General features: G+C 39.9%; 1 protein-coding gene across 1 annotated transcript; it reads left to right on the top strand.

Moving 5' to 3' along the window:
• Positions 1–494: 494 nt before the first annotated feature.
• wnt3a (wingless-type MMTV integration site family, member 3A) lies at positions 495–15,469 on the top strand. The gene is made up of 4 exons (XM_059345266.1): positions 495–883; positions 5,693–5,934; positions 11,524–11,789; positions 12,191–15,469. The coding sequence occupies exons 1-4, from the start codon at positions 813–815 to the stop codon at positions 12,668–12,670; spliced, it is 1,059 nt and encodes a 352-aa protein (XP_059201249.1). The 5' UTR covers positions 495–812; the 3' UTR covers positions 12,671–15,469.
• The last annotated feature ends 10,572 nt before the right edge of the window (positions 15,470–26,041 follow it).

Below are 26,041 nucleotides of genomic sequence, written 5' to 3'. Positions count from 1 at the left end.
ACTTCAGGGTTAAAATATAATCTAATACTAAATGATAACAAAAACATTAACATCACTGTTTTTGCCATTTTAAAATACAATGTAGTGACAGAAAGTCACATATTAATGAATGAATGAATAAATAAATAAAGGAAATATCTAATAGCAATGTTTTAATTTACTCTAGTTTTATTCAGTTCGATGTGCATCCATCATTCTGTAGGGAAAAAAACTTCTCAACTTCTAATTTTACATTCATGGCAAACAGGCACAAATAAAAGACTGCAGACCTTAATAATGGTCTCGAGCAATTCACACATATTTATTTCTGCATTTTAGAAGCTTCAAGCCAGGGAGTGAAATCCGGACAGGTTGTTATAGCTACGCAATCCACAGGGGTTCCGATGTCTATTTAAAACCCCTCAGACCCTCCCTCTCTCCTTTAAACAACATTATATATCACACACACTGCATGCTAATGCGACCAATTCTCAGTGAGCACTAAAACACATCTTAAAATTAGCTCATTCTGATGTCTGACTTCAAACTGCCTGACTAGGCAACAGAGGGAACATATCATCAGAATTCCCCCTTTGGCAATACCTGCTGATTGGGTCCTAAAAAAAACAGCAAGCAGCTTTTAACTTTTAATATTTGGCTCCCGAGTTCTGCCACGAGTAGTCGCGAAAGATAGATTCTCCCTCAGTGTTTTTGGAGGATAGAAATAAAAATCCATCAGTGCAGATTTTTTTTTTTAAACAGTTAAAATCAGAGTGCGCGTGTGTGCGCGCATGTAGGTTTCCTGCTGAAGAAGTTTTAGCGAAACTTTAAGGATGATATACCTTGGATGTTTCCTGTTGCTCTGTGGGCTTACGCATGTCATGGCAAGTTATCCCATCTGGTGGTAAGTTTTATTTTCATTACATCCCCGAACAAATGGCGACATATTTATTTATATGTATATTTTTAGAAGTGTTGACAACTGTGTGTGATGACCCGCATGTGTGTCAGTTTGAGTGCTTTTCATTTCGTTTCTGACAGCAGCGCAACAGTTGGGTGCACTCATGGTAAACTTTTTTCACGAAACGTTTGAGTGTTGAGCTGCAAAGTGTGGCACGATAACTAATAATTCAAGTAGAGAAAAACTTTCATTTTGAAAGCAGATACAGACCTGAAGAAACCAAAACATCCGTTGAAAAAACACATTTCTGTACCTATTTTATTTTATTTTTAATGCTACGGACACATACATCTGAAGCATGAACGATTTATTTTGACTGAAATCAATTTTTATATTCAGAGTGAAGCAGGTGAAAAGTTTGTGTGCCTGCGAGTGTGTGTGTGTGTGTGTGTGTGTTTGTAGGTGTGTGTGCGCGCGCGCGTGTGTGTGTGTGTGTGTGTGTGTGTGTGTGTGTTGGAAGGTCAAAGTGGCACGAGAACAAATATGAAATCTTAATCTTAATGCTTGGGACATGGGATAATGTAAAAAAAAAAAGCTACTGTATATGAATAATCTATTATTTATCTCATTTATATTACTTTTTGTAATGTTATGAAAGTAATAAGTACAACATTTGAAATAGAATAATTAAATTTGGAGATCTTTTTTTTTTTTCACTTTTATTGAAGGCTGAATAACCAAATTCACCACAGTTTGACATTTGCGTTAATCGATATTGCGGATATGAATATCTCAGTCCAGCACTATTTTTTCTATCATTTTCTTCACTTTCTAAATGTAAGAAATTATATTTTATTGAACTTTCTGATAAAAGCATGCACTAACGGGATTGCAAATGAATGGTTCAGTAGTCTAATTATTCCTGATATTTAAGAAACTGACAAACATGACTTATTAGCACTATTTTTTCAAATTTGACTTTCTGTATAAATGTTCATGTCTCATCTTCTCAGGAAGCTCTTGTCAGATTACACATTATTAATGCTTGATCCATCAGATATACACACATCAGATCTCTTGTTAGCACTCAACTAACAAATTATATGTGTTTTATATATTAAAAAAAGTATGTTCTGTTTTGCTTAGATTCTGGGTGTACCCTTAATGGGGCTCTTGGTGGTAATGCTGATGAGAAACTAATTACACGCACAGCTGGAAGGAAATCCTGATATAACAGTGGGAGGGAAAAAACTGACCCAAATAAGTGGTTCTAAAAGTTAGAGCATGCAGTCACATCGGATACTCTACCAACTTGATGTTCAGTATATTTTTGTGTTTTATCACCTAATATGTGTTGTTTCTGTTGATGCCAGTGTGTGCCATGCCATGTTTTAGACACACTGGAAACAGAGAAAAGAAAGGCTTTGATTTCAATCTCCATAATGTGTTTTCAGTGGAGCCGGTTTAGAAAGATACAAAGAAAGTTTTCCATTCTGTCATAACAAAACTGCAGCAAATTATGTGTTGATAGTTTGATTTTTGAAGGTGGGTCAGCGCTTTGATTGAACTACAGAAGCAAAAGAGTGGCAAGTAAACATAACGGGAGCAAGTTTGCTGTATCACTCCTACCAGTACAAACAATCTGCAGAAGTAGCACATGAAGTCACTGTGAGTTGAACATTCTTGACGTAATAGTGAAGTTTTTCTTTCTTGTAAGACAACTGATGTGTTTTTGGTTTCATGGCAACTCATCCCAAGTCAAATAACGTCGTTCCTTCTGGATTGCAGTCAATACGGCTGCATTGTCTCTCCACTTTTTCAAACAGCGTGTCAGCAATCTGAGAGCTTTTCGCTTCTGTGAAAAGCAACCTGTGATGTTTTGCTGACAGACTCTGCTGTACTTTGCTTCAAGTGGCCATCAGAGCTGCATCACACTCTGTGCCACAGTAGTCTCTGGGGAAATGCACTAAGACAGGTTCATGTCTGTCTCTTCTCGACCTGCCATGACATAGCCTGGCTGCAACCACCACCCTACCACCCCCTTCCCTAGTCCACCCCACCTTAGAAGATAAATACCTGGAGGTGAAAGCTTGCCGCACATTCCTTTTCCCAAACATATTCTCTTGATGTCAAAGTCGGCTCCAAGGCCCCAGGGCCCAGGAGTAAAGTGGTAATTCTAAGGTACCCTGCTTGGGCTTGCTGAAATATGCATTAAACCTGCGCTGGATACACTTAAATGAGAGGGGGAAAGTCTGTACTGAGACAAAAATTCAATATGATATATGCTTAACTTAAGTATTTATTTGTAACAGTCATCAGTAAAGTCTATATTTGACAATGTGAACCTTAACAGCATGAGTAAATCTTCTTTTTTTGGCTCCTTACACTGAATAGGGATATCTAGTGTAAGGCGAATGAATGGATTTATCCGGATTTACAAAAAATTAAAGCACTCAACAGAAACCTTAAATCCACAAAAAAATAGCATTTAATTTTTGGTATAACTGGTAACAACAACAACAACAACGCTGTTCTTACTGCAAAAGCTCCTTAAAAATCGTAAATCATCGCTGGTGGAACATGCCCTGCCTCCTCTCTTAGGCCATTTCCTAACACAGGAAGAGGTGGCATGGATTACTCAGCCCTACTGAGACAGACACAGAGACGCATGAGTGAGCAATGGATGCATACTCTCTCATGATGGTTTTGCATGACACGCTTCAGAAAGAGATGACCTGGTGCAATTGCATGCAAAAAGGTGTAGTCCTGATGAGTAATAAGGCTCTTTAGCCACCAAGAGGAAAGTCCTCTAAGACTGTTGAGAGGAATTTTGTGCTAATTCACCAACGCAACATTTTTTGATCAATGATAGAGTTGATGGAAACCCCATCAATCGCACATTTTTCTCTGTAGAGGAAAAGGAAGCAAAACCAGACTGACAGGAGACAACTACTTGTAAAAAATGCAGGCCTGCAGCATTTATTTCCCCTTCCATTCAGTCTCAGTAAATGTCTCACAAAGACCCTCTGACGAATTGTTGAACATGGTTTTCTTGGTTTGTTGTGTGTGTTATAGGCAAACCAAAAGTCTGCACCAGTTTGGGATGTGGACTCAGGTTTCTGCAGGGAAAGATGTGCTTCAGGGTGTATGACTGACAAGGGCCAAAGGGAGGTCATGGTGTAATAAGCCTTGTTTACTGGTGGATGTTGCAGACAACTGCAAACAAATGCTATTTCCTCAGAAGTAATTTTCAACTTGCCATTGCTCGCTTACTGGATGTCTCATTTATGATTAACTAGAGAAGTCTAGTCTGAAGAAATTAGGCGAGAAATTCCGTTAAAACCACTGTGACACATAACTCTGACATTTGCCCGGGGGAGGGGGGGGCGGTAAAATTAAGGTGTAATATTGAAAATTAAGCTGAATCAGCCTTTAAATTACACCATGTAATTGAGGTATTCAAGGTCAGCGTGTTTAGCTGCCATCCGAAGTGGTCAGCCAGGGGTCAGTTGGCTGAGGAGACCTTTTAAAGAAAGCAGCCTGAGGCCACTGTCAGGAGCTTTGGTAATCTTGTTGTGATCAGCGATTAGTCTCTGAACAACAGTGAACGGGTCAACAGATAGTGAGCTAAGTGAGCGGCAAAAGGCTGCACACCTGCTCTGGCTCTGCCTTTGTGCAACAGCTACAGTAACTGTTATCAAGCCCATATCACTCAGGGGAGGATCAGCAGATTACTGCTGCCAGTGTTCAGTTTTTAATAGACAGTTGAGGTGAAATGTAGACTTGTCTTGGTTGCCAGCAAGCTACTTTGTTGCTACTCTGTACGGCACTTGCCAAAGAAAATAGGAACTCTGCTATTAAGTAATCAGTTCATCAAAATATTGATTTTGGTGACATTTCAATGAAAACTGAACTGCTCGGGTCAACAGGTCATGTATTTATAAAAAAGGAAATGGTATCAGTTTATCTAAATTTTATAATAATGCTTACACAGCATTTATATGTGTCCTTTAATAAAAAGCTTAACATGCAAATCAAACCAATTATCCACATTTTGGAAGCCAATAAGGCTTTTTGTGCTGTGGAAATGCCAACAGATGGTCATGTACGAGCACAGTAAAGCAAATATTTTTTTAAATTGGCTAAATTACATACTATGCAATGATACAATGGATATCCTATTCTATGATTACTAGTTACTAAAAGTCCTAATTGAGAGGACATGGAGAATAAAGACAGAAAGACAGAGAGAAACCAATAAAGAGAACGAGACGGAGAGATGTAATCAGTGAACCAAGTTTGCACTTGTTGTATCCCAGAACACCTTCCTCAAAGGAAAAGAGGGGGTTGGGTTCTGTGTTACACTTAATACACTCTCTGAAGTCTCAATATAGGGTTTGCACTCTTATTACCCTAAGCCGAAGGCCTGTTAAGTGTGCGGACAGTTAATAGCAAGGTGTAGTTTTCCAAGTTGTCAGCTTAAGGTCTATGAAGACCTCTACATGCATTGTGGACTTTCATCTTAGACAGAAACATTGGTTGCTTCTGTGGCAGCAGGGCTGCAATTTCAATACACACAAAGGCCAGGTGTCTGAAGAGAGGGTAGTTGAAGGGATAAAGGATGGACGCCTAATGGTAGCATCCGATACAGCAAATATACACACACAATCAAACTCAGACGTGAAATTACACCGCACCTGGAGTGGGAAATTAGTCTTCCACTTGAGCAGTGTTAAATCAACAGATAAAGACAGACATATGAGATGCAGACATGAAAATGCACTCACAATGTGACTTCCCCTCTCCTTGCAGGTCACTAGCAGTGGGCCAGCAGTACTCATCACTGGGCACTCAACCCATCCTCTGTGGCAGCATCCCAGGTCTGGTGCCCAAGCAGCTGCGCTTCTGCCGGAACTACGTGGAAATCATGCCCAGTGTGGCCGAGGGGGTGAAGATTGGCATCCAGGAGTGCCAGCACCAGTTCAGAGGCCGACGCTGGAACTGCACTACAGTCAATGACAATCTGGCCATTTTTGGGCCAGTTTTAGATAAAGGTAATATTATGCAGCCAACACATTCATGTGGGTGTTAATAAGATGTACACTATGTTCTCTTTCAAGTCAACATTGTGCATAAATGCTATTATTTTTTCATGCAATGAACCTGTCAGTGTACCTCAAGCACAGGTCGCCAACATTCGTGTTTCAACTCCCCTGAAAGATTCCTGGTATTTTAATTTGGCCCCGTTTACTTGGCTCATTTGTGATTAACAGACGTCAAAGCTATCAACCCAATTCACTTTTCAAAACAGCATTTGGTGGCATTTCCAACATTACAGCTTTCCCATAAACAGGCCAAAGTTCAATTATAGAAGTAAGAAGCTGTCAAGAATTCACATAACCAGGAAAAATGACAAGCAATGCAAAAAAAAAAAGCAAATTAGAAGGCCAAGTTTCATTATATAAGACCTCATTTGTTGTCTTTTGAAGGAAGGTATAATGCTTTTAGTGACTGCCCACAAGTATTACTTCTAGTAAGATCTCAGAATTTAGTTCTAGACAAAAAAAATTAATCTGACTTATTGTATCATTATGCTGATTAAGTCTTCCATTAACAATTCTATATTCTGTCAATCTTATATTTGCATTAGAAAAGCTGCACTCCCTGCGTGCACCATTCATTTTGCTCATTCAAATCCTTGTTTAAATAGACTGTAGACTGAACAAGCTCTGAGCAGCCTGAATGCATGAAATAATGTACACAAATAAGACGAGTGAGTTCTGTCTTGTTTGAATTTTCTTTAGGAGGGAATCCCCTGTTATTGTTCTGCTGTGCAAATCCTCTAAAGTACCTTACACAAGACTGTAAACTTTGAGTTTCTGAGTTTTTCAGAATACATTCTTCCCATTAGACTTTGTGCTGATGATCAATTCAGGTCTACTTATGGACTGCAGAAAGCCCCATTATGCTGGTAGGCAGATTTTGTTGCCTTCAGATAGAGCCATGCTAGTTGCTTCCCACTGTTTTACAGTCTTTGTGCTAAGCTAAGCTAGCTCTCTGCTGATTGTGGCTTCATACATAACAGGCAGATATGCATGTATGGTATCGACCTTATCATCCTCTGGCAAGAAAGCACATGAGGGCATTTCTAAAAATGTCTGAGTATTGCCTTAATGCCATCTGCGATTCGAGCAGATTCTTTTAATAATATGGTGTTTCAGGATGCTCTTTTTCTGTCTGTGTTGTCTGGAGTGTGGAAACACAAGAGTTGAGGCTTGGGGATCTAAACCTGTCACTTACTTTACAGAAGATTGATGCAAACACAGGGGGTCGGAGGTTACTTAGGGCAATTGCTTTTAATAAACTCCTGAGCCAGTTGATAGAAGAGGCTTGAGCTCAAGTAGGTGGCTAACGATAGGGGTTCCCAATCCGAAGCCTATTGTGGTGCAAAATGCCACCACATCTCTCCCATTGCCTCCCCTCCCAGGTCTAAATTGCAGAGGTACTGAGTAGAAAGAGGAGGCAGCTACTGGGCTTTAGTAAATCATTTTGATTGGATTAAGGTCACTGAGGCCCTTAATAATGTGAGAGGTCAAAGTGGCTGGATTAAGTGCCTTTGTCAGAAGCCAATGAGAGTGACTCAGGGGCTCACAGGCCTTTGATAGGGCTTAGTAGGAGAGGGCTTCCATTTCATTGGATTTGATTGATGCTGGTGTTTGTCTGTGCAACAGGGCCATTGTCCTCACTGGTGTCTGTTTGTCTGCGATTCAGACTGTTGTGTGTCGGTTTCCTCCTGCCTTTTTGGGGGCCAAAGCTGAATGGAAGAGTAGGCGCCTTTAAAGGCTTCAGTGGCTTAGTTCCTATCAGTTAGCCCATCACTACTCATGTCCTCCTCACCTTCACTGAGGACACTAGAAGTTTGTTTTACAGGGGTGGATTTAGCACCGGATATGATGAATGAAATACATTGACCATTAAGGAAAGAAGGCCATTCTGTGGATTGACACAACAACCCCCCTTTAAATAATTAGCTTAACCACAAAAATATAAGACAGTTAGTTAGGCAACCCCTGCACTTTAAATGGACACTTCTATGTGCATGTTCACTCCCTCTGACTCCCTCTACATTTCTCTCTCTCACTCCACACCCCAAATCACGAGCCCTGCCTCTAGGCTATGTCTGCGTCAGCACTCATTAATTTACATTAACTAAAGTGTCAAAACATGCACTGCTGGAATCTGCCTGTGATGAAAGGTAATAGAAAGCTGTGCAGGTGTTCTTAGTCCGCAAAGCAGATCCCAGAGCGATTTCTGAAATTCTTTGTGTTTACAGAACACCTACCGTCTATATGGGTATAATCAGGCTCCAGTTTATGAGTCATATGATAGAATTAGTGAGGGCAACTTTGCTTCAAAAAGTGGACAGTCACAATTTTGCAGGTGTTACACTCACACAGGTATAGACATGCACCGTCACTATTCTACTTGAAACCATTAAATTCAAATGAGGTTTACAGGAAACTCCTATTACGTAATATATAAAGCATGTGGAATGGATTTTTTCACACTGACTTATCTAACCTTCATTTCCTGTAGGTACCTCTGCCTTCTCCAAAGGCTATAAACCAGGAAATCCACCTAATAAATTAACCCAAATCATTAAGTCCCCACTAAACTAACTGGGAAAAGGTCAGAGGATGTGGGTTACGACCTATGACCTGAGGATGAGAAAGTGTAACTATTTAGGATGAGCTAAGAGGTCTATGCTTCTCATGAGACGTATGTCTCTCCATGCTGGGGGAGGGAAACTAGCGCACCAGTATATCATTAACTCTGGGCAAGAAAGAAAGAAGGGGTGTGGTAAATGGAGTTGATGGGGGGACCTTAGCCCCACTCCCTGCTGGGCACTGCTCGGAGCACAATATCTTCGCAACCATGAGATTAAGCAGGAGAAAAAGTGCTTTTCCCCATTCACACGCCCTTTAGATTGTTTTATTAAACCATTTGAATAGGGATTTCCCCGTCTGCCGACAAGCGGGGTCCAGCCAATGCATAGTTCTCTGTTGCTATGACTTAACTTGGTCCCCACTAATCACTGGCCAGGGCAAATTTCATATAAAATATCTGGGGCCATTGTGGGACTAACACAGCGTGACAGTGGCAGCACAATAGGGGATTCAACCCCCCAGCAGGTTCTAGGGACCACTTGGCCTGCCAGGGTCTGGCAAAGTTTGGTGGAGAAGCATTGTTGGTTTAAAGTATCCTGAAATACCAAAAATTGGTTGTAAAATCAAGAAAGGCCAAGCAACTAATTTAAGAGCTGGTGTTTCCAGGTGAAGTTAATGCTATTACAGGTGTATATAACTCCAGTATATGTTATATTAAACACCAAGTAGATGCACAAATTGTAGTTTGAAAGAAAAGAAACGTTATTGCTTTTCTTCTGACATAGACGTTTCCAATAATGTTTAAAAATGTTAACATTTGTATGACTTGTGTTGGCTTTTTGATACTATATATATATATATATATTTATATATATATATATATATATATTAACTAAAAAGTATAGGCCTGTGGCTTATTGGTGCAGGTTTCTGTACAGCCAGTACAAGTTTAAGAGCTTTCTGGACAGAAGCAGTTAGCCTGTTTTGTATTTATCAAGTATTTGTATGTAATTGTATGTATTATGTATGTAATAAATATGTATAGAATAAAAATGTTTAAGTCACACGATGTTACAATAACGTTTCCAAGTTTGCCCTTAAAGACCTACTTTACAAGGATATATTTAATATGTCCCGATCCTTCTCCTTTGTTCATTTTTTATCCCAACATAATCCTCTTTTCCTCTCACATTTGAACTCCTCCACCCCCTCGTGCCTCACAGCATAATTGCCAGTCATCCAAAAGGTCACATTTCCACAGGAGTTCCCCATGGTACCATTTTAGGTCCACATTTGTTCACACTTAAGTGAAATTAAATCATGTTTCTTTGCGGATGATAGTATTATATAGGGATTGTGGACCTTCTGGCCAATATAAAGTTAGGTTCCTGACTCTCTTATCAGCAGCTTAAATGCAATCAATTTTATAAAATGGTATGTTTATATTCCATGAATGTTGTCACCATTTGTTGTCATCACCACTACATAAGGAACGCTTTTTAATTTATCCTGTTGGACAAAGGCAAATAACGTTGGGTGCTTTTCTGCTCCGAGCTGTTTTTCAATCAGAGACGTAAATGGCGCTCGTGCAAAAACACAAAGCACATAAAGGCAAATAAGGCAAGGTGTTCAGCAGTGCAAAAGCAGCAAGCACAAAGCCTCACTTTCAAAACAAAAAAAAGCCGCCCCAGGCTGCTCTGATCGGGATCCAACACCTTGGATTTATACTTCAACTCACTTGTAAGTCCAAAATTAAAAACACGAAGCTCATACTTTGTGGTTTTTAGATGATGCATAATGATGTATGATTAATCATTGTAGACATTGAATAGTCTTCAGCTCCCTTTATTGTAAAGAAACTAATACAATATCCAGGTGAAGTAATCTGTAGTAAATGCAGTAAGCGTGAATAAAAGAAGAAGAGCAGAGGTTGAGATGTATTGTGACCATTAGTTACCTTGTACAATAGCAGTATGAAGTGGGTGGTGGAGGATGCCAGTAGACCTTTTCTCTTGCATCATTGTTCCTAATGCCCTTTAGTCCTCAAACTGGTTGGAACCTGCTGTAAGGGAGGAGCTCCTACTCCCTTTAGCTTTATACTCCTGCCTTCTTTCTTTTCTTTCTTTCCCTCTGTCGTTCTTGTTCTTCAGACAGAAGCATGCGCTGCCTCTTTATTTATCACAATCCCAAATTTCTCTATTGATCTTTAACCCTCTCTGTCCATTTCTTTACCCTCTGTTTGTTCATTTCATATTCACATCTGGTGTTTCCACTTTCTTTATCTATACCTCTCTGTCTCTTTTCTTGTGATCGTGCAAGACCATACAAGTACATATATTCAAGGAAAAATCCCTTATATAACTGTGAAATGTTGTTCGGGATTGCATATCTGGACACTGCAGCCCCATCTCCATGTTGTGTCTATGCTTTGTCCCCACAGTGTGAGGCAGTTTCCTAACCTTTCAAAAGCTTAATTGAGTCTCTTAATTATAGGCCTGTCAAGCCTGTCTCTTCCTCTCATCTCTCTGGAAGATCCTGATCCCTCTGAGTCATCAGTTAGCTATGTCAGACAGAGGCACAGAGGTCTTGCTGGCCTTATTCAGAGACAGGACGATAGATGTCTGGGCTGAATGAACACAAACTATATCTACCTTTAGTAGAGAAAACCTTAACACGTGTAGTCAACAATAGTAATGGATTCTCCAGTATATTTAGTGTGTTTAATGTTGTTTTGCTGGCTTGGGTTGACAAATATCTGCTTATGCAATCATACAAGACTGAACACAAGCAAATATCCATATAAACAGGTTGTGACCTACATTCTCAAGCAATTATAGGACAGCTTTTTAATAAATTTAATCCCGAAAATAATCATTAGCATTAAAAACTCATTACTCATGTTACGTCACTTTCAGCAAGTTACCTCAGAGTACTTTTCCAATGCCAGATAACAGATATCTGTACTTCTCTTTCCAGCCACTCGGGAGTCAGCATTTGTTCATGCTATTGCGTCGGCGGGAGTGGCATTTGCAGTGACCCGTGCCTGCGCTGAAGGTTCAGCCACCATCTGCGGATGTGACACACGCCACAAGGGCCCCCCTGGTGAGGGATGGAAGTGGGGTGGCTGCAGCGAGGATGTGGAATTCGGGAGCATGGTGTCCCGGGAGTTTGCTGATGCGAGGGAGAATCGCCCTGATGCACGCTCAGCCATGAATCGACATAACAATGAGGCAGGGAGAATGGTGAGTTTTCTAAAAAATTGCTGATTGTGTTGAAACCAAAGGCTTTGATTAGAGTCACATGACAAGACAGGACTGGGATTTTGACACCAGTGTCTTGTGATCTTACTTTGATTTGAGCCTTTTGACTTAGAAATACTTGATACTTCTCCTAAGCCCAAACATAAACATTTTTTTAACTCGTAAAATATCCTGAATCAACCAAGAGGTAACCTGTCCTAAACCTGCATTTCTTCTAATGACCAGTAGGGGGCGACTCGACTTGTTGAAAAACAAAGTCTGATTGTTAACATTTCTCACTTGATTTATTACCAGTAAAGTAATATCAGTAAACATTCTTTAGGACTTAAGTTCAAAGACCTTGTGACTTGTAAACTTACTTGCGACTTGTTTTTTATCCTTAGTCCCTCAACGACAACATGTTCCTGAAGTGTAAGTGCCACGGGCTGTCGGGCAGCTGCGAGGTCAAGACGTGCTGGTGGTCTCAGCCCGACTTCCGAGTTATTGGCGACTACATGAAGGACAAGTACGACAGCGCATCAGAGATGGTGGTGGAGAAACATAAGGAGTCCCGTGGATGGGTGGAGACCCTGAGGCCCAAATACAACTACTTCAAACCCCCCACAGAGCGCGACCTGGTTTACTACGAAAGCTCACCCAATTTCTGCGACCCCAATCCAGAGACTGGCTCCTTCGGCACCCGCGATCGCATCTGCAACCTAACATCCCACGGCATCGACGGGTGTGACCTGCTCTGTTGCGGCAGAGGTCACAACACCAGGACTGAGAAGAGAAAGGAGAAGTGTCACTGTATTTTCCACTGGTGCTGCTACGTCAGGTGTCAGGAGTGTGTGAGAGTCTACGATGTGCACACCTGCAAATAAGGATGTCGGGCTCTCACCTCTTCTCACCAAAACTTTAGGGCTTCAGTAGGCAGAAGAACAAATACAGCAACTTATCTACAAGATATGAGAGACTATAAAGCTGTCCGACCTGTCCACGGACTCCAGTGGCAGACATAACAACTGTTCTGTGCTAAAAAGAGCCAGTCTCTGCCTTGATCAACTGAAACGGTTGAGTAGATGTTGACATCACAAAGCATCATCCGTATGAACTGTGATGATGGTGATGATGACAACAATGTTGATATCTCTAGCGATTGTGAAAGAGTTTTCATGTACTGACTTAGGAAAAGAGAACTGTCGGCTAATTGACAAACACCATATTGGTGTTATTTTTTTTTTCTTTCTGTGTTCCAAGTAGTTACCTTTGTTGAGAATAGTACAGCACTGGCAATGCTTTCAAGTCTATGGGGCAAACAATGAACGTGTCACATTTTCTTCAATGTTTAATAATTTTTTTGCCATAAAAGTGATAACATTTATGAGCGATTTACACGATCAGACACTCAACAGCATGCATTCTCCTCAACATTATTAGTATGTATGTGTATATCTGAAAACTAACATTATCATTGTGTGAATGAGTTTTTTTATAGTGTTAATATGTTACTGATGTTTGGGTAAGAATGCACTTGCACCTGCGTGAATGTAGTTATTATGCTGCAATGTGTTTACATATTCTCAAATTCTTAAGCTAACGAGTTAATATCTGCTTTAAATGACTAATTTTATATTGAGAGTTGACATGAGCCACACCAACCGAACATCGGCAAAACAAGAAAATACACAGTCTGCACATTTCCTGAAACACCTGAAAACACTGGAAGCTTTTTTTCTTAAGAGTAACCATGCTTTGAACAACATCGATAGTTATGACCAAAGAACAGAGAACGCCGCTGTAAGTCTACGGTGGTCAGAGAGCTGTAAATTAATCTGAAAGGTCAGCACTTGTGTCCCGTTGAGAAATATGAAGCATGTTCTCCTTGTTTTTATCAGTATTAGCAAAGTCTCATGTGACTGGGTATGGGGAAAGCTGTTATTTATAAAAAGGGATATTCCCACTATATTTTTGTTTCATTTACACACAATATTATTTTATTTTCATATTTGATGAGATACAGGTTAATTCAGTACTCCCTGGTAAAATAAAACACAAATGGCAAACACACTGCAAACTAAGCTGTATCATATGAGCTCTGTATAATGCAGTATAATTTGCAGTTGTGGTAAAATGATGACCAAAACCTGTCCATGCAGCCTGGTCTCCTAAACATTACATTCCCATGCAATGAAACGACATGTCAATAATGTTTAAAGAGAATCATTATTCTTCCTGGATTATATTTGTTCTTGGTGTATGACAAAAATGTTTCTAATCAAAGTCTGTTGCCCCCAGAGGGAGGGGTTTTAGCTGTTTTTCACTTGTTTGCGTCCCATGTGAAATCATAAGTCAATTTGTGACTTATTTTTGTAACAAACGTCCTTACTGTAACCCAAACTGAGATCTTTTACTAAACATAACCAAGTAGTTTTGGTGTAAACCCAACCAAACTGTGACTTTAATATTAACCACATGTTTAAACTGCAACTGTAATCCAGGAGAAAATAAGTTTCCCTCAAAATGTAATTGAGAATACAGTTTTGTTGTTTTTTGAACATAATTTTTAGGAGACAGGGTTGGTGCATGAGATGATTCTCAGCTGTGGCTTCTTGTTCTCCAAACTAAATAACAAGCAGCATCACTGAAACTATCAATACTCCCCTTATTTTAATGCTGCTAAGTAAAGATAATATTTGTGCGTCTATGTGTGTGTATGTGTGTGTTTGTTTGTGTGTGTTTAGGTCCTTACATACAGTATGTATTTGTGTTATGTGTATATTCTTGCATGTATTTGATTCTTTCTGTGAAAGAAATCTATTATATGTAGTTTGGAAAAATGTGAAGTTTTTGACTAATTTTTGCATACATTAATTCCCATTTTAACCAAATAGACCAAAATAGAGTTTATGTTATTTTAGTTGCCTATGGTTTTGTAGTCATGCTAAACATCAGGGCAGAATGATTCATGTTGCTCTCCCTTAATTTGAGAAGAAATAAAATAGTATTTATTTATTTGGAAAGTGAAAAACTACTGAAAGCTGAGACAAGTAACACAATGTGTATGAAAAAATGTGCATTTTACTGATAGCCTCGACTATAAGAAGATGTGTAAAGTCACAGATGAATTATTGTTTACAGCCAATGTAATGCTATGTCTCAGGCATGTATAGTTCTCAGATTTTAATCAAAAAACGCCCACCCATGATTACTTTTCATCCTGACTGAAAATATTAATGTGCAGCCATAACCAGTTTCACAGTTAAAGTCATCTTTAATAAACTATACAGCGACCATGATCAGTACAAGATCTGTTATTTTGATTTATTACTGTACACTTTATATGTGATTGATTGCTTGGGTGGACAATTTGCTTATGTTCTAATTTTTTTGTCAAGTCTTTAAATCCAAAGTTTTGTACAAACTAGTTTTTGCCTTTGTATGGATTCCTAAAATTTGATGTTTTTTATAATTATTTATTTCATGCTATGTACATATTAGTAAGTAAAAGTATATATTTGCAGACATACTTTTTTTTGTTGAAACAGTGTTGTGACTTGTAACGCTGTAGCCTTTTTACCTCATCTCTGTTTTTTCACTGACTGCACACAGGTACCGTTTGTCTTACTGCCTGTAGTAGATTTCTAAAGTTAACTCTGTAACACCAAAATAAAGCAACATAAACAACCAAACGTGTTCTCCCTGGATTTTTGTGAAAGATTAATCCCTAGTGACCTCTGACCAAAATTATGTCACACAAATAACATTTGTGTATAAATGTAGCACTTAAATCTGAAGATGATAACAAAAGTAAGCCAGTAAATAACATTGCCCAGGGTCTTCAACCAACTCATGCCTTGGACCATGAAAACAAGCTTGTTTAAAACAACACAGAACTAAAGCCATTACTGTCTCAAAAAAAAAAAAATTCCACCAAGTCATGACTTTTGTGATATAGCTCTGGTCTTGAAGGAAAAAATAATACATTTTTAAAAAGCAATTTTCCTTTTACCCAGTGGTGTGAAGTGAGTTTTAGTCAATGTGGCACTTGTTCAGCCCCTGGGTGTGACATGAGATGCAAGCATTAAATCTGAATTATCTCCAGTCCATTTCAATACTTTCCCTTGCAATAGCAAATATTTAATAAAATAATCAGCTACTGTGTCCCCCTGACAGGCATTCATCAGATTTGGAATTGAGACATTAGCCGTGTTTCCAATAAGGTCTAATCAAATTTTGAAGCACAATTTTAAAATATTGCATTAAAGAAAATGCGAATTAGGGACGTTTCCATCAACTGGTTGAGAGCGAATAAACAAAGCTGCATAAACATACTTTCATCAGAGGATGGCAGTGTAATGTACTGCTTTAGGCTAATTGGTCAGGAAACAGCAGAAGAAAAGAGCACAAGAAAAAAAAAAAGAAAAAAAAAAATATATATATACACACACATATATTAGCTTGCTAATCAGACATCTTTGGCCACCCATGAAAGAAAATAAGTCTTCAGCAATTAGATTAAATTGGGCAACTTATAATTGTTCTTTCATGTCAGAGTGAAAACAGCTGATCAGTCATGCGAGTTAAATGTTCGCTATGTCAGAAGTTATTCGCAAAAAGTGTTCCCATCTCCAATTTAGCACATTAACAAAAAGACAAAAAAAAAACCTCAATCGAGCGTAAAAACTTTAATGCGCACTTTTGAAAACATTTTTTTTTTCTTCGAATTTTGGTGTTTCTATCAGGCTTTTCTCATGCAAATCTTCAAAAACAAAACAATGTTGTGTTTCGACTTACAATAGATGATTGACTGACATTGATCAAACTCTGGTTTTGAAGTGTATAAAGTAACAGGTTAAGGTCACAGTAGGGGGAACTATTTGTCAAAGAGCACACTAATTGGTATAATAATAGCAATATGTAACTACATGGGGGCACTTTGGGGTTTGCAGACCTCCCTTGTATCGCAATGTGTGAAAAATAATAAGAGGATCTGCCCTGTGATTCTGATCTCCTCTTAAATTGAATGATGGAATTCAAATTATGTTGATGTTAACAAGTCATGCAATGTCCTAGTAACTTGTGTACATCAGATATCTTTGTTGCAGATTACAGGTGTGAGAGATTAAACATTAGCAATATATGTTCTTGTGTTGCAGATTCAAATTGTGTTGAAATACAAGACATGTAGTGGTGAATCCAGATTCAGCTGACTCAAACAGGTGGCAATCCTGAGCACACAAAAAGATATCTCATCAACATAAAATATCTGTGTCACAACAAACAGGAGCATTAAGTTCACTCTATTGACAGGTCAACAAACTGAACCCTTTTCAGCAACAATTATGCAGTTAAGCCAAAAGCTGGCACAGAAGACGGTTACCATGTAAAATACCCTCTGAGTTAGCTGTAAGACTGGCTGTCTGCAGATGGCACCTCGTTATGAAGACACTATTGCAACCTACCACAGATAATACTGATGCCTGAATGAATGAAAAATCTAATTACAGTCACACTTAGAATATGGACAAGCTGTCAGTCATGAAGACTAATAGATTTAGGCCATAATGCACAAACATGGGCTGTGGATTCCTCGTAGGATGAAAGAAGAAGAAAATAAAGCCGAACTAATAATGTGATTCCTTTGAGAGACTGTAGAAGCCAGCTGTGCTTTTTGGAGAAACAATAATACGAAGAAAAAAAATCTCAGTGATGAGAGTTAAGAAATAGATGGAGCTTTGTTGAAGAGAAAGACCTGATCTCAAGATAGATTAGGGGTTGGATGTGAATAGAGCCCACCAGTGCTCCGGCTCAGCCACTGGACCCCTGATAGTCTTTGAGCCCTGCAACAATGTCACCACCAGAGGCCAGGTCTCACTGCTATCTAACCCCATTATCTCACAGAAAGATTGATACACACCCCCTCCAGAGTGGAAGCACCACAAAAAGTGATACCCTTCCGCTCTCATTCATGTGGATTCAGTGGCCCGCCCACCCCCACATCAAACTATATTTTAAGCCGTCTTTCACAGTTTGTCCTACGACTGAAACTCATTATTTGGGCATACTTATTTTCCCAGACATTCATAAAAATGCTATGGCATTTAAATCCTGCCTCATGATGGGAAATGATTGTTGAAGACTGTTGTGTATGAACTCCTGGGAGCCTGCCAGGTTCAGGTTTGGTTTAGTGACTGGGAGGCTGTCGGCAGCTCATTCCACACCTCGACCTTTGACACTTTTCACACCATCTGAATGGGAGAAAACAAGTACAAAACATGAAACAGATCACAGGATGGACAGAAACTCCGGCCCTGCAGCAACGCTGTCCTTTGGCTGAAGGAAATGGGCCCTTCCCTTCAGACCAGACCCACCTAGCAGCTTTGTCACCCAAGTGAGATAAACATTGTTAGCAGATAGTTGCCAGAGGAGGCTACGGTGGCTCCAGTGAGAGAGATGGGATCCTGACTGTGAGAACTTCGACACGACCAGACTGCAAGAGGCACCACCCAATAACCATATAAATGGGAGACAATGGGCCTAATTGCAATCAGTGTCCTCTTTTTATTTTATGTCCTGAGTTTCACCCTGACATTCACAAGAGACTACTTCATGCATTTAAATAAAGCCGTGTTGTTGTGGGGCAGACCACAGCGACATATATACAGTGGAGTGGTGCAAAGGCCCACACTCAAATGACACGATGCAAATACTCCCACAGAAGTCACACTTTGGTTAGAGCCAGCTCTCTGTTTCACTCTTCCTGAGTCCTTTTGATGTTATAAGCACAGAAATCTCTATTAACATGCAAGCTGGGATGATAGTGGATACCTAACATGCTCAATATGAGGTTTTGGAAAAGTTTAGAAAGCAGAGTTTTAAACGCAAAAGATGAGACTCAGCTAGGCCAATGCTCAACAATTTCAACATGAAACGCGTTTTGAACTCAGACTGCAGTTTTAAGGAATGTGATTCTCAAAGCTTTTCTTGTTTATAGGTCATACACAGCAAAGGTGATGGGCCAAAACTGAACTACAGAGGAGAAGTGCAGTGTGTGGGCATTTCATTTTGTAACTGCCTTTGAAGCCAGTCTTTTGATATCCATGTGTTCTTCTGTCTGAAATTAGATCACTCCCTTGGATTCAGTGCATGTCTTTCACACATCTAGCACAGCAGACCATCCATATTGGAAGATTATTAAAAGTAAAATTATTTTTGTCATTGTTGTTTTGAATATTGCATGAAAAACAGTCTGGTATACAGCCACAGTCTAATTTTGGAAACTGACGCATGTGATTAACTAATCCCCCTCAAAAATGACATTATTTTCCTTTTTATTCCTGTTTTTACGTGGCCTGTAAGTGATATTCTCACTTCTATGTTCTAAATAAATAGCTCCTGACAGCACTCACACCTTTATCCAACACTTCAGCCATTAAATTCTAACTTAAGATCCACCCATGTGTTGTTTATCACACAACACTAATCACTTTTTTGCCACTTTTGGAAACACATGAGACACAGTAGACGGACAAAATTATCTTCTTATCTACAGATACCTTTTACACTGTATACACTGATACAAAACAAACCTTTTCTCCATAATGGCTGTGTTGAAACATCTTAACATCTGTAGCAATCATAGCATTACATTTTCTCTTTTACAGCCAGGGAGGGGAACGTGTGAAGTATGTCACCTGCCTTGAATGAGGATGATGGGTTATCTGCAAGATTTCTAAAGAGGGCAGCCATCATCAGAAGAGATGTGGCACCTGTAAAGCAGCCTTATCCCCTTTTGAAGTGCCTGTTTGTATTGTTGAAGCCGACAAAAGAATTTTGCCACCTCTGTACTTACAAGAGAACATTAGTCAAACTGGGGGAGATAACATGAGACGGGAGGGGGCTGATATGGGAGACATACTAATGCACTCCACAGACTGCAGGTGTGTGTTTGCACATGCATATGTGTGCATTTGATTATGACACTGACTGCTGTGACTCTTCAATTTGAGGAAGACTTTTTCATGTATGGTGCTGTAAGATGTGGTCTGGTGGTGGTGGTGGTGGTGGTGGTGGGGTGCTGAGCCTGGAGGTTGACAAGGGGTCATCCTCCTCCAGATCAATGCGGGCTGGGGTGGTAGTGGGGAGGAGGAGGCTGACATGATCACTCATTAGTCACCTTTACACCTCTCGGTGTAAGCGGTTCAGCAGGTAGGATGTGCATGTATGTGTGGTTCTTCTTTGACCCTTCCACCAAGTTTCAGGTTTATCAGGTGAGTAGTTTTCAGTAATCCTGCTGACAGACAGACAAGCCGAGTCGAAAACATGACCTCCTTGGTGTAATAAGGCCAAGTCTGGCCCAATAACCACTTTAAATTCCATTTGTTTTGTAGTATGAATAAGGAGTCATCAAGGAGGGTTTTTTAATTATTATTATTATCGAATGTGTGTGTCCTGTACAAAATGTGAATTCCTTTGAGACAAATATCTGATTTTTGATTTTGAGTTATATAAATAAACTGAATTGAAATTAATTGAATTGAATCAATCAAAGTATTAACATTTAGCAGCAGTGGAAAGAGACCTACAGTCTTCTGGGAGAGAGTGTTTATTTCTAAGTGACAGCGCAGCAACAATATAGATATTGTCATGAAGTATGAAATTATGATTTGTCTGGTCTCATTGCAGCCTCAGTTAACAGCATTCATAAATGTCAGTGAAATCATTATTTTATACTTGTGTGGTCATCTGTCGCCAAAAGACGATATAAAAGTGAAGAAACACAACATTTGACCATTTCAATGCATATGCCAACCTTTTTTAAAGTAATTAAAAATAGTAAACATTGAAAACATAAATATAATTCTCAGCCACTCAGTTACATGTAGCTTCTCTAATAATTAATTATAACTAGTAAATCACAACTTATAAGTGCAATGATCTTGTAAGCATCATTAGTTGTTTTTTGTGCTGTAGCAATCTCTTAATAAACAGTTTCTGAATCAGTTTCTTTCAGAATATCCAGTCACGTGGGGAAAATAAAACTTGTGAGACAGCTTTCTTGTTTCGACCAACACTGCAAGTAACAACTGTATGTAAATAAATTAACACAAAAAAAACAATAAATACTGACAATTTCCCATTCTATTCCTATTTTGTTTCTGTGCATCTTTCCATACAGTGGCTCAACTAGCAAACAACTCATTTGGTTTAATGCAAACTATATTTGCATTCACAAAATACTTTTTACTCTCAAGTGCATGCACCTTTTTTTTTAAAGATTCCATTCTTGTTTATTGAAAAACATCAGCTTTGTGTGGATGGAAAGCCAAAATTAAAAACGATGCATGTCCAAATTCATCCGCATTATTGTGGACATGTCGGGAGTGAGTGAGATTGGGTGTATCAATTACAAGGTGACTAGCAGGGGAGAGGAGCGGGGTTATCATTAGCAGGGACTGGCGCTGGCCTCTGGTAGTTCCAGTAATTACCTCACAAAGGGTAGTGCTTGCCTTCCCACTGCTTTTCCCACACTGCACTCCAGGCTCAGAATTCCAATCGGCCCCAGACCTGCAATCTCCTCGGTTTTAGACAGCAAATTACTGACAAGTCCCATTCTTCACAGCACTGTAATTGCTTTTTAGTGCTGTTTTTATTGAGGCAACCCCAACCCCCTTGCCCTACCCTCAATAAAGCTAAGTCAGGGAAGGGGCGAAGGGTTAATATAGATAACATTAGTACCTAATTGGAAGGTCTCGGACTGCAGGAAACTTTCATACAAGTCCTGTCTCTCTTCTTTTTTTTTTTTAATATCCTCGCAGTTCTGGCAAAAAATAAAACTGTTTCTGCATTAGATATCCATTGTAACAATCAAGACAGACTTGTTATTATTGTTCATTAGTTCCACATTTGTTATGAAGGTACTTCCAAACTCTTCTTCTGCGTGTGTCTGCTCCAGAGAAGTGATGTCATTAAGGCCCTTCACATCCCATACAAAGAGAGGCACTGAGCATCTTGGCTACTCTACGACTTAAATCACTTCGTGTTGTCTTTCCCACCCCTGCGCATTACTTTCTCAATCTATTACTTTGTGGAAATCATTAGTCTCCATGTCAATACAAGCTCCGAGCAGAGAAAACATCTCATTATAGGACTTAAAGAGATCCGTAGCATTCTTTCTCTGTCAAGCTGTTCTTCCTTTCTTCAATATAGTTACTTTCTTTTCACTGAGAGGACAAATTCTCAACGTTCCAATGCCGGACAACCAAACAGTTGCCATTTGAAATGAGAAAAAGAGAAAGAATGAAAAATGGCTGAGGGATTAGAGGATCTAAACAGGATAAAGGGATAGGAGATTCTTGGTGTGATCCAGTTTAGTTTGAAAGATGGAGGGTCTTAACAAGGATTTGAGACTTTAGAATTCATTGTGCCATTATTTCCATCCTGTGCAGTTTCAGCTAAATTGTCCATTTTGTGGCCCTTATAAGCCTACAGTTCTAGATCTACATCTTTATATGCAAGTGAACGCTCACGGTTTTAAATGATTGAGACATAATTCAACAATTATCCCTTTTTTTTTAGATTTATAACCATCTCTAGTTTGTTTCCTACATGTACATGGATGGATTATTGGATGGGCCAACCGGGCACAGGCCCAGGGCCCCCCTTGGCCTTTACCTGCACGATGTGACCCAGAGAGACACGTACCAACCAGAAAGACACAATACAACTACCAAGAGGCCAAAATAGCTACAAGGAGCTGCAAAACAGCTGCAAAGAGACCAAATGCAACTACAAAGAGACTCAAATTGACAAAGTGACAGAAAACACACACTACAAAAAGGCCAAACAACCACAGACAAAAAGTAACTACAAAAATACAAAGAAATATGTAACTAATACAAAGAGACAAAAAAAACCCTGATAATTTGTAGAAGTGTATTGTTCCTCTGTGGAAGAGGTGGTCTTGCATGTCTGAGCCCAGGGGCCCATTGTCTCATAATCTGTCCATGCACATGTAAGTTTACGTATTAGTTGTGGGCATACACAAAATGCAATCAAGAAGAGTCCCGGTATGGATCCACAAAAAATGTATAATAGCTCTACAGGGTTTTCATTCTGCCTTTCAATAAAAAACAATCACAAAGACATCATAAGGAAAATATCACAAAGAGAAAAAATTCAGAATGCAAAGATGAGTTATACGTATCATTTAAGTGCTGGAAAGTCTGTTCTGCTGTTTTCTGTCTTTGCATCAAACATGACTACGTCCGGGTTTTATTGGTGGAGCAGCAAAGTGCTCTAGGGCTACAACCTGCAATTGACTCTGGTAGCAACCTAATTCGCCTGTGCCCTTATGTGTCCATCTCCCTGTCAGTCTGAGCAGGTTGACACCTCTGACCCTGTCAGGGGTGTCAAATAGCTTGTCAGAGGCTTTCAATAAAGTACAATGACAAGGCCTCTAATGCATTACCACACGAGTTCCAGCCAGAAATAAGAGGCTGCAGCCGTTCCAGCCTCAAGGCAGACAGGTGCGCCGGCAAGCAGCACACACACCAAGCACACACACACACACACACACAAAGTCCCCCCTATGACCAGCCAGCAACCTTCGGGTCTGCAGAGTGAAGCGAATGTGGAAGTGCCTTAAACATGTATTCTTTCTAATGGCCAGCAGGAGGCAGCTGTACTGGCTGCAAAAAGAAGATTCAATTCAAGTCAATGAGATAGTGACACTACTTTGCACTTGATTTATTACCTTAATTTTTTTTTTTTTTTTATTGTCAAACCGGTTTTATGGTCTCATTCACTAATTTCTCTTCAGTAAAGCGTGATGTTTATTTCATACATCGCGGTCCCATTTAGAGTAAAATAAATGATGAAGTAAAGTATGCTTTGTACTATTAGACACTGTAAGGAGTCTGCTGTTCATGCTGCTAACCAAGCTAGCAAGCTGGTGCTAACCTTAGCTGATAATATAGCATCCTTCCTGGTCCCAATCCATTCTGAGCATGCGCTGGTTCCAAAAAAAGAGATGGCGACAGCCAAAATTCCAATACAGAGACGTCCACAAACCAATGGGTAATGTCACAGTGGCTATGTCCACTTCTTTTATACAGTCTATGACAATGACCAACAAAATGATGTTAAATATCCAGATTAACATCTCTGCTGTATAGCAGACAATATTAGGGAGGAATTGTTGAAATCATCATTATGTTTTTTGGCCTGCGGTGCACACACTTGTATGCAATGTTCAAAATAAGTCCAAATTCATTATTCAATCACTTAGGGATTATCTTTGAGGGGCTTACACAACCAAAAGAGATCAGCTGTCAGTAGCAATAAAAAACACTGTACCTGGACCACCTTGGGAGCATGTTAGGCCTGTCACCATGAGGCCTCTTAGAGGGCCCCAAGGGCCACTTACAATCAACCTGTCAATGTCATGGATGCCTGAATGTTGGAGAAATAAGATTAGACTGTGTTACAAATCATTTGGCATCAACATGACAAGTGAAAAATCCCAAATGCCAGATCTGGACACCTACCTGGTTTTGATGCCACAGGTTTTGGTTGGTGCTGGTTGGTCCTCAAGGCCCTGCTTCGACATGCTGTGCATTCCAACCAATTATCTACCCCAAGGTGCAACAGGTTCACACTTTAATCTTTGATGCCTCCTCCAATGGGATATAGCTGGATTTAAAACAGGGAGCAGGGGTGGGACAACCCTTAAAAACCTGTATACATAGCAAACATGAATCAACTTCAAACCAACCAACTGAGAGAAACAAAAAGGTCTTTCAAAGAAATACCTTTATCCTCACCGTTGTTTCATCTTGCAATGGCTCGTCATATCCCATGTGGATGCTTGAAGCAAGTTTCAAAGAGCAGACCTCGAACATCACACCAGTCAGTGTGTCCTTGAGTTCATCGAAGGTGATTAAATGTCCCCTTAAGTATAGGTCATTTAAAGGGTGCTGAGAATTTGAAAAAATGGACCATGGTAACCTCACGTCTAACCAAGTCATCCTTTCCTCGGAAATCCAGTTCCCTGGCATGGATGTCGCGTTCTTCGTGTACCCTTACACCTTGCCAGTATACCCACTTCCTGCAAGCCAGCGATTCCCATTCTTAATAAACCCCCCTCCTCCCACGCCAGAGGCCCCCATGTCCTTTCTGAGGAAGTGCGTCGTTGAAGAGCTTGTCTCAACCATCTGTCACGGACGTCCCGGGACATCTCCCATCAACACCAATGGATCCTGCATATACTAGACCAGTTGTCACGGGGCAACTGAAAACCAATATTTGAATTACATAATATGTACAGTATCACAACTGGCCCATATGGAATCAAAACAGGTCATTTGTGTTATCAAGGATGAAGACTTGGCTTGGATAAGGCAGAAAAACATGCAATGCCGTGGCTTACCGCCGTCTTTAATTTTAAGTTTGTTGCCCAAGTGCGTGGTTTGATATGCATTTAATTGCATGCATTTCTGAATTTTTGCCATTCAGCTAGATCACCTTATTGCCTTTGTTTGCATTAACTGAGCTGTCAATATACATGAAAATAATCTTTATGCGTTAATGACTCAATATGGAATCGAATATTTCCGCATGCACTCGGGGCGGAGTGCAAAATGTTATGTAAATCCCCTTAACGACCCTTTCAGGCTGCCGACAATCACCATACAAAGGTGATTGGCAGCCGACACTGGTGCACATTTATCCTTTTGCCCCAGCCTGTCTCTCTCTGTAGCGCCCCCTACTGTGAGAGGCGTGGGGTAGGGTGCCCAGTGGCACTTGTTGCCAATGGATGAAGCCAGCATGGATCCTCTCATGGCAACGATGCTGGTTGTTGTAATAATGTTTGGTTTGTTTCCTGCTTCACACCTCATTTGGGAGTTTGCCCGACCTATAATCCAGTACATGAGACGCAGAGGGAGGCATCCCATGCCTGTCCATCCGAGTTCCAACTCTGCTTAGCCCAGACCAGTTCCTTTGTACGCTCCACACAGCAGTCTATTGGTTGCCTGTGGGCCATTTCATAATGCGTTTCTATTATCATGATTATTATGAATATTGAAAGCCACACCACAAACTCCAACATAAGTTCTTTTCATACATTTTATATTTAAGAATGTGAAGGCTCACAAAACGCAGATAACATTTCTCCCTTATGCATACACACACATTCTCTGTCTGTGTCACACACACGTACAAATACACACCAGATCAGCGTTCCCAAGCCC

Source organism: Centropristis striata, chromosome 11 (assembly GCF_030273125.1).
Source record: "Centropristis striata isolate RG_2023a ecotype Rhode Island chromosome 11, C.striata_1.0, whole genome shotgun sequence".
In the NCBI taxonomy this organism is placed as follows: domain Eukaryota; kingdom Metazoa; phylum Chordata; class Actinopteri; order Perciformes; family Serranidae; genus Centropristis; species Centropristis striata.
The sequence above is the reverse complement of the archived record's forward strand: the minus strand, read 5'-3'. Positions and strand labels throughout refer to the sequence as shown.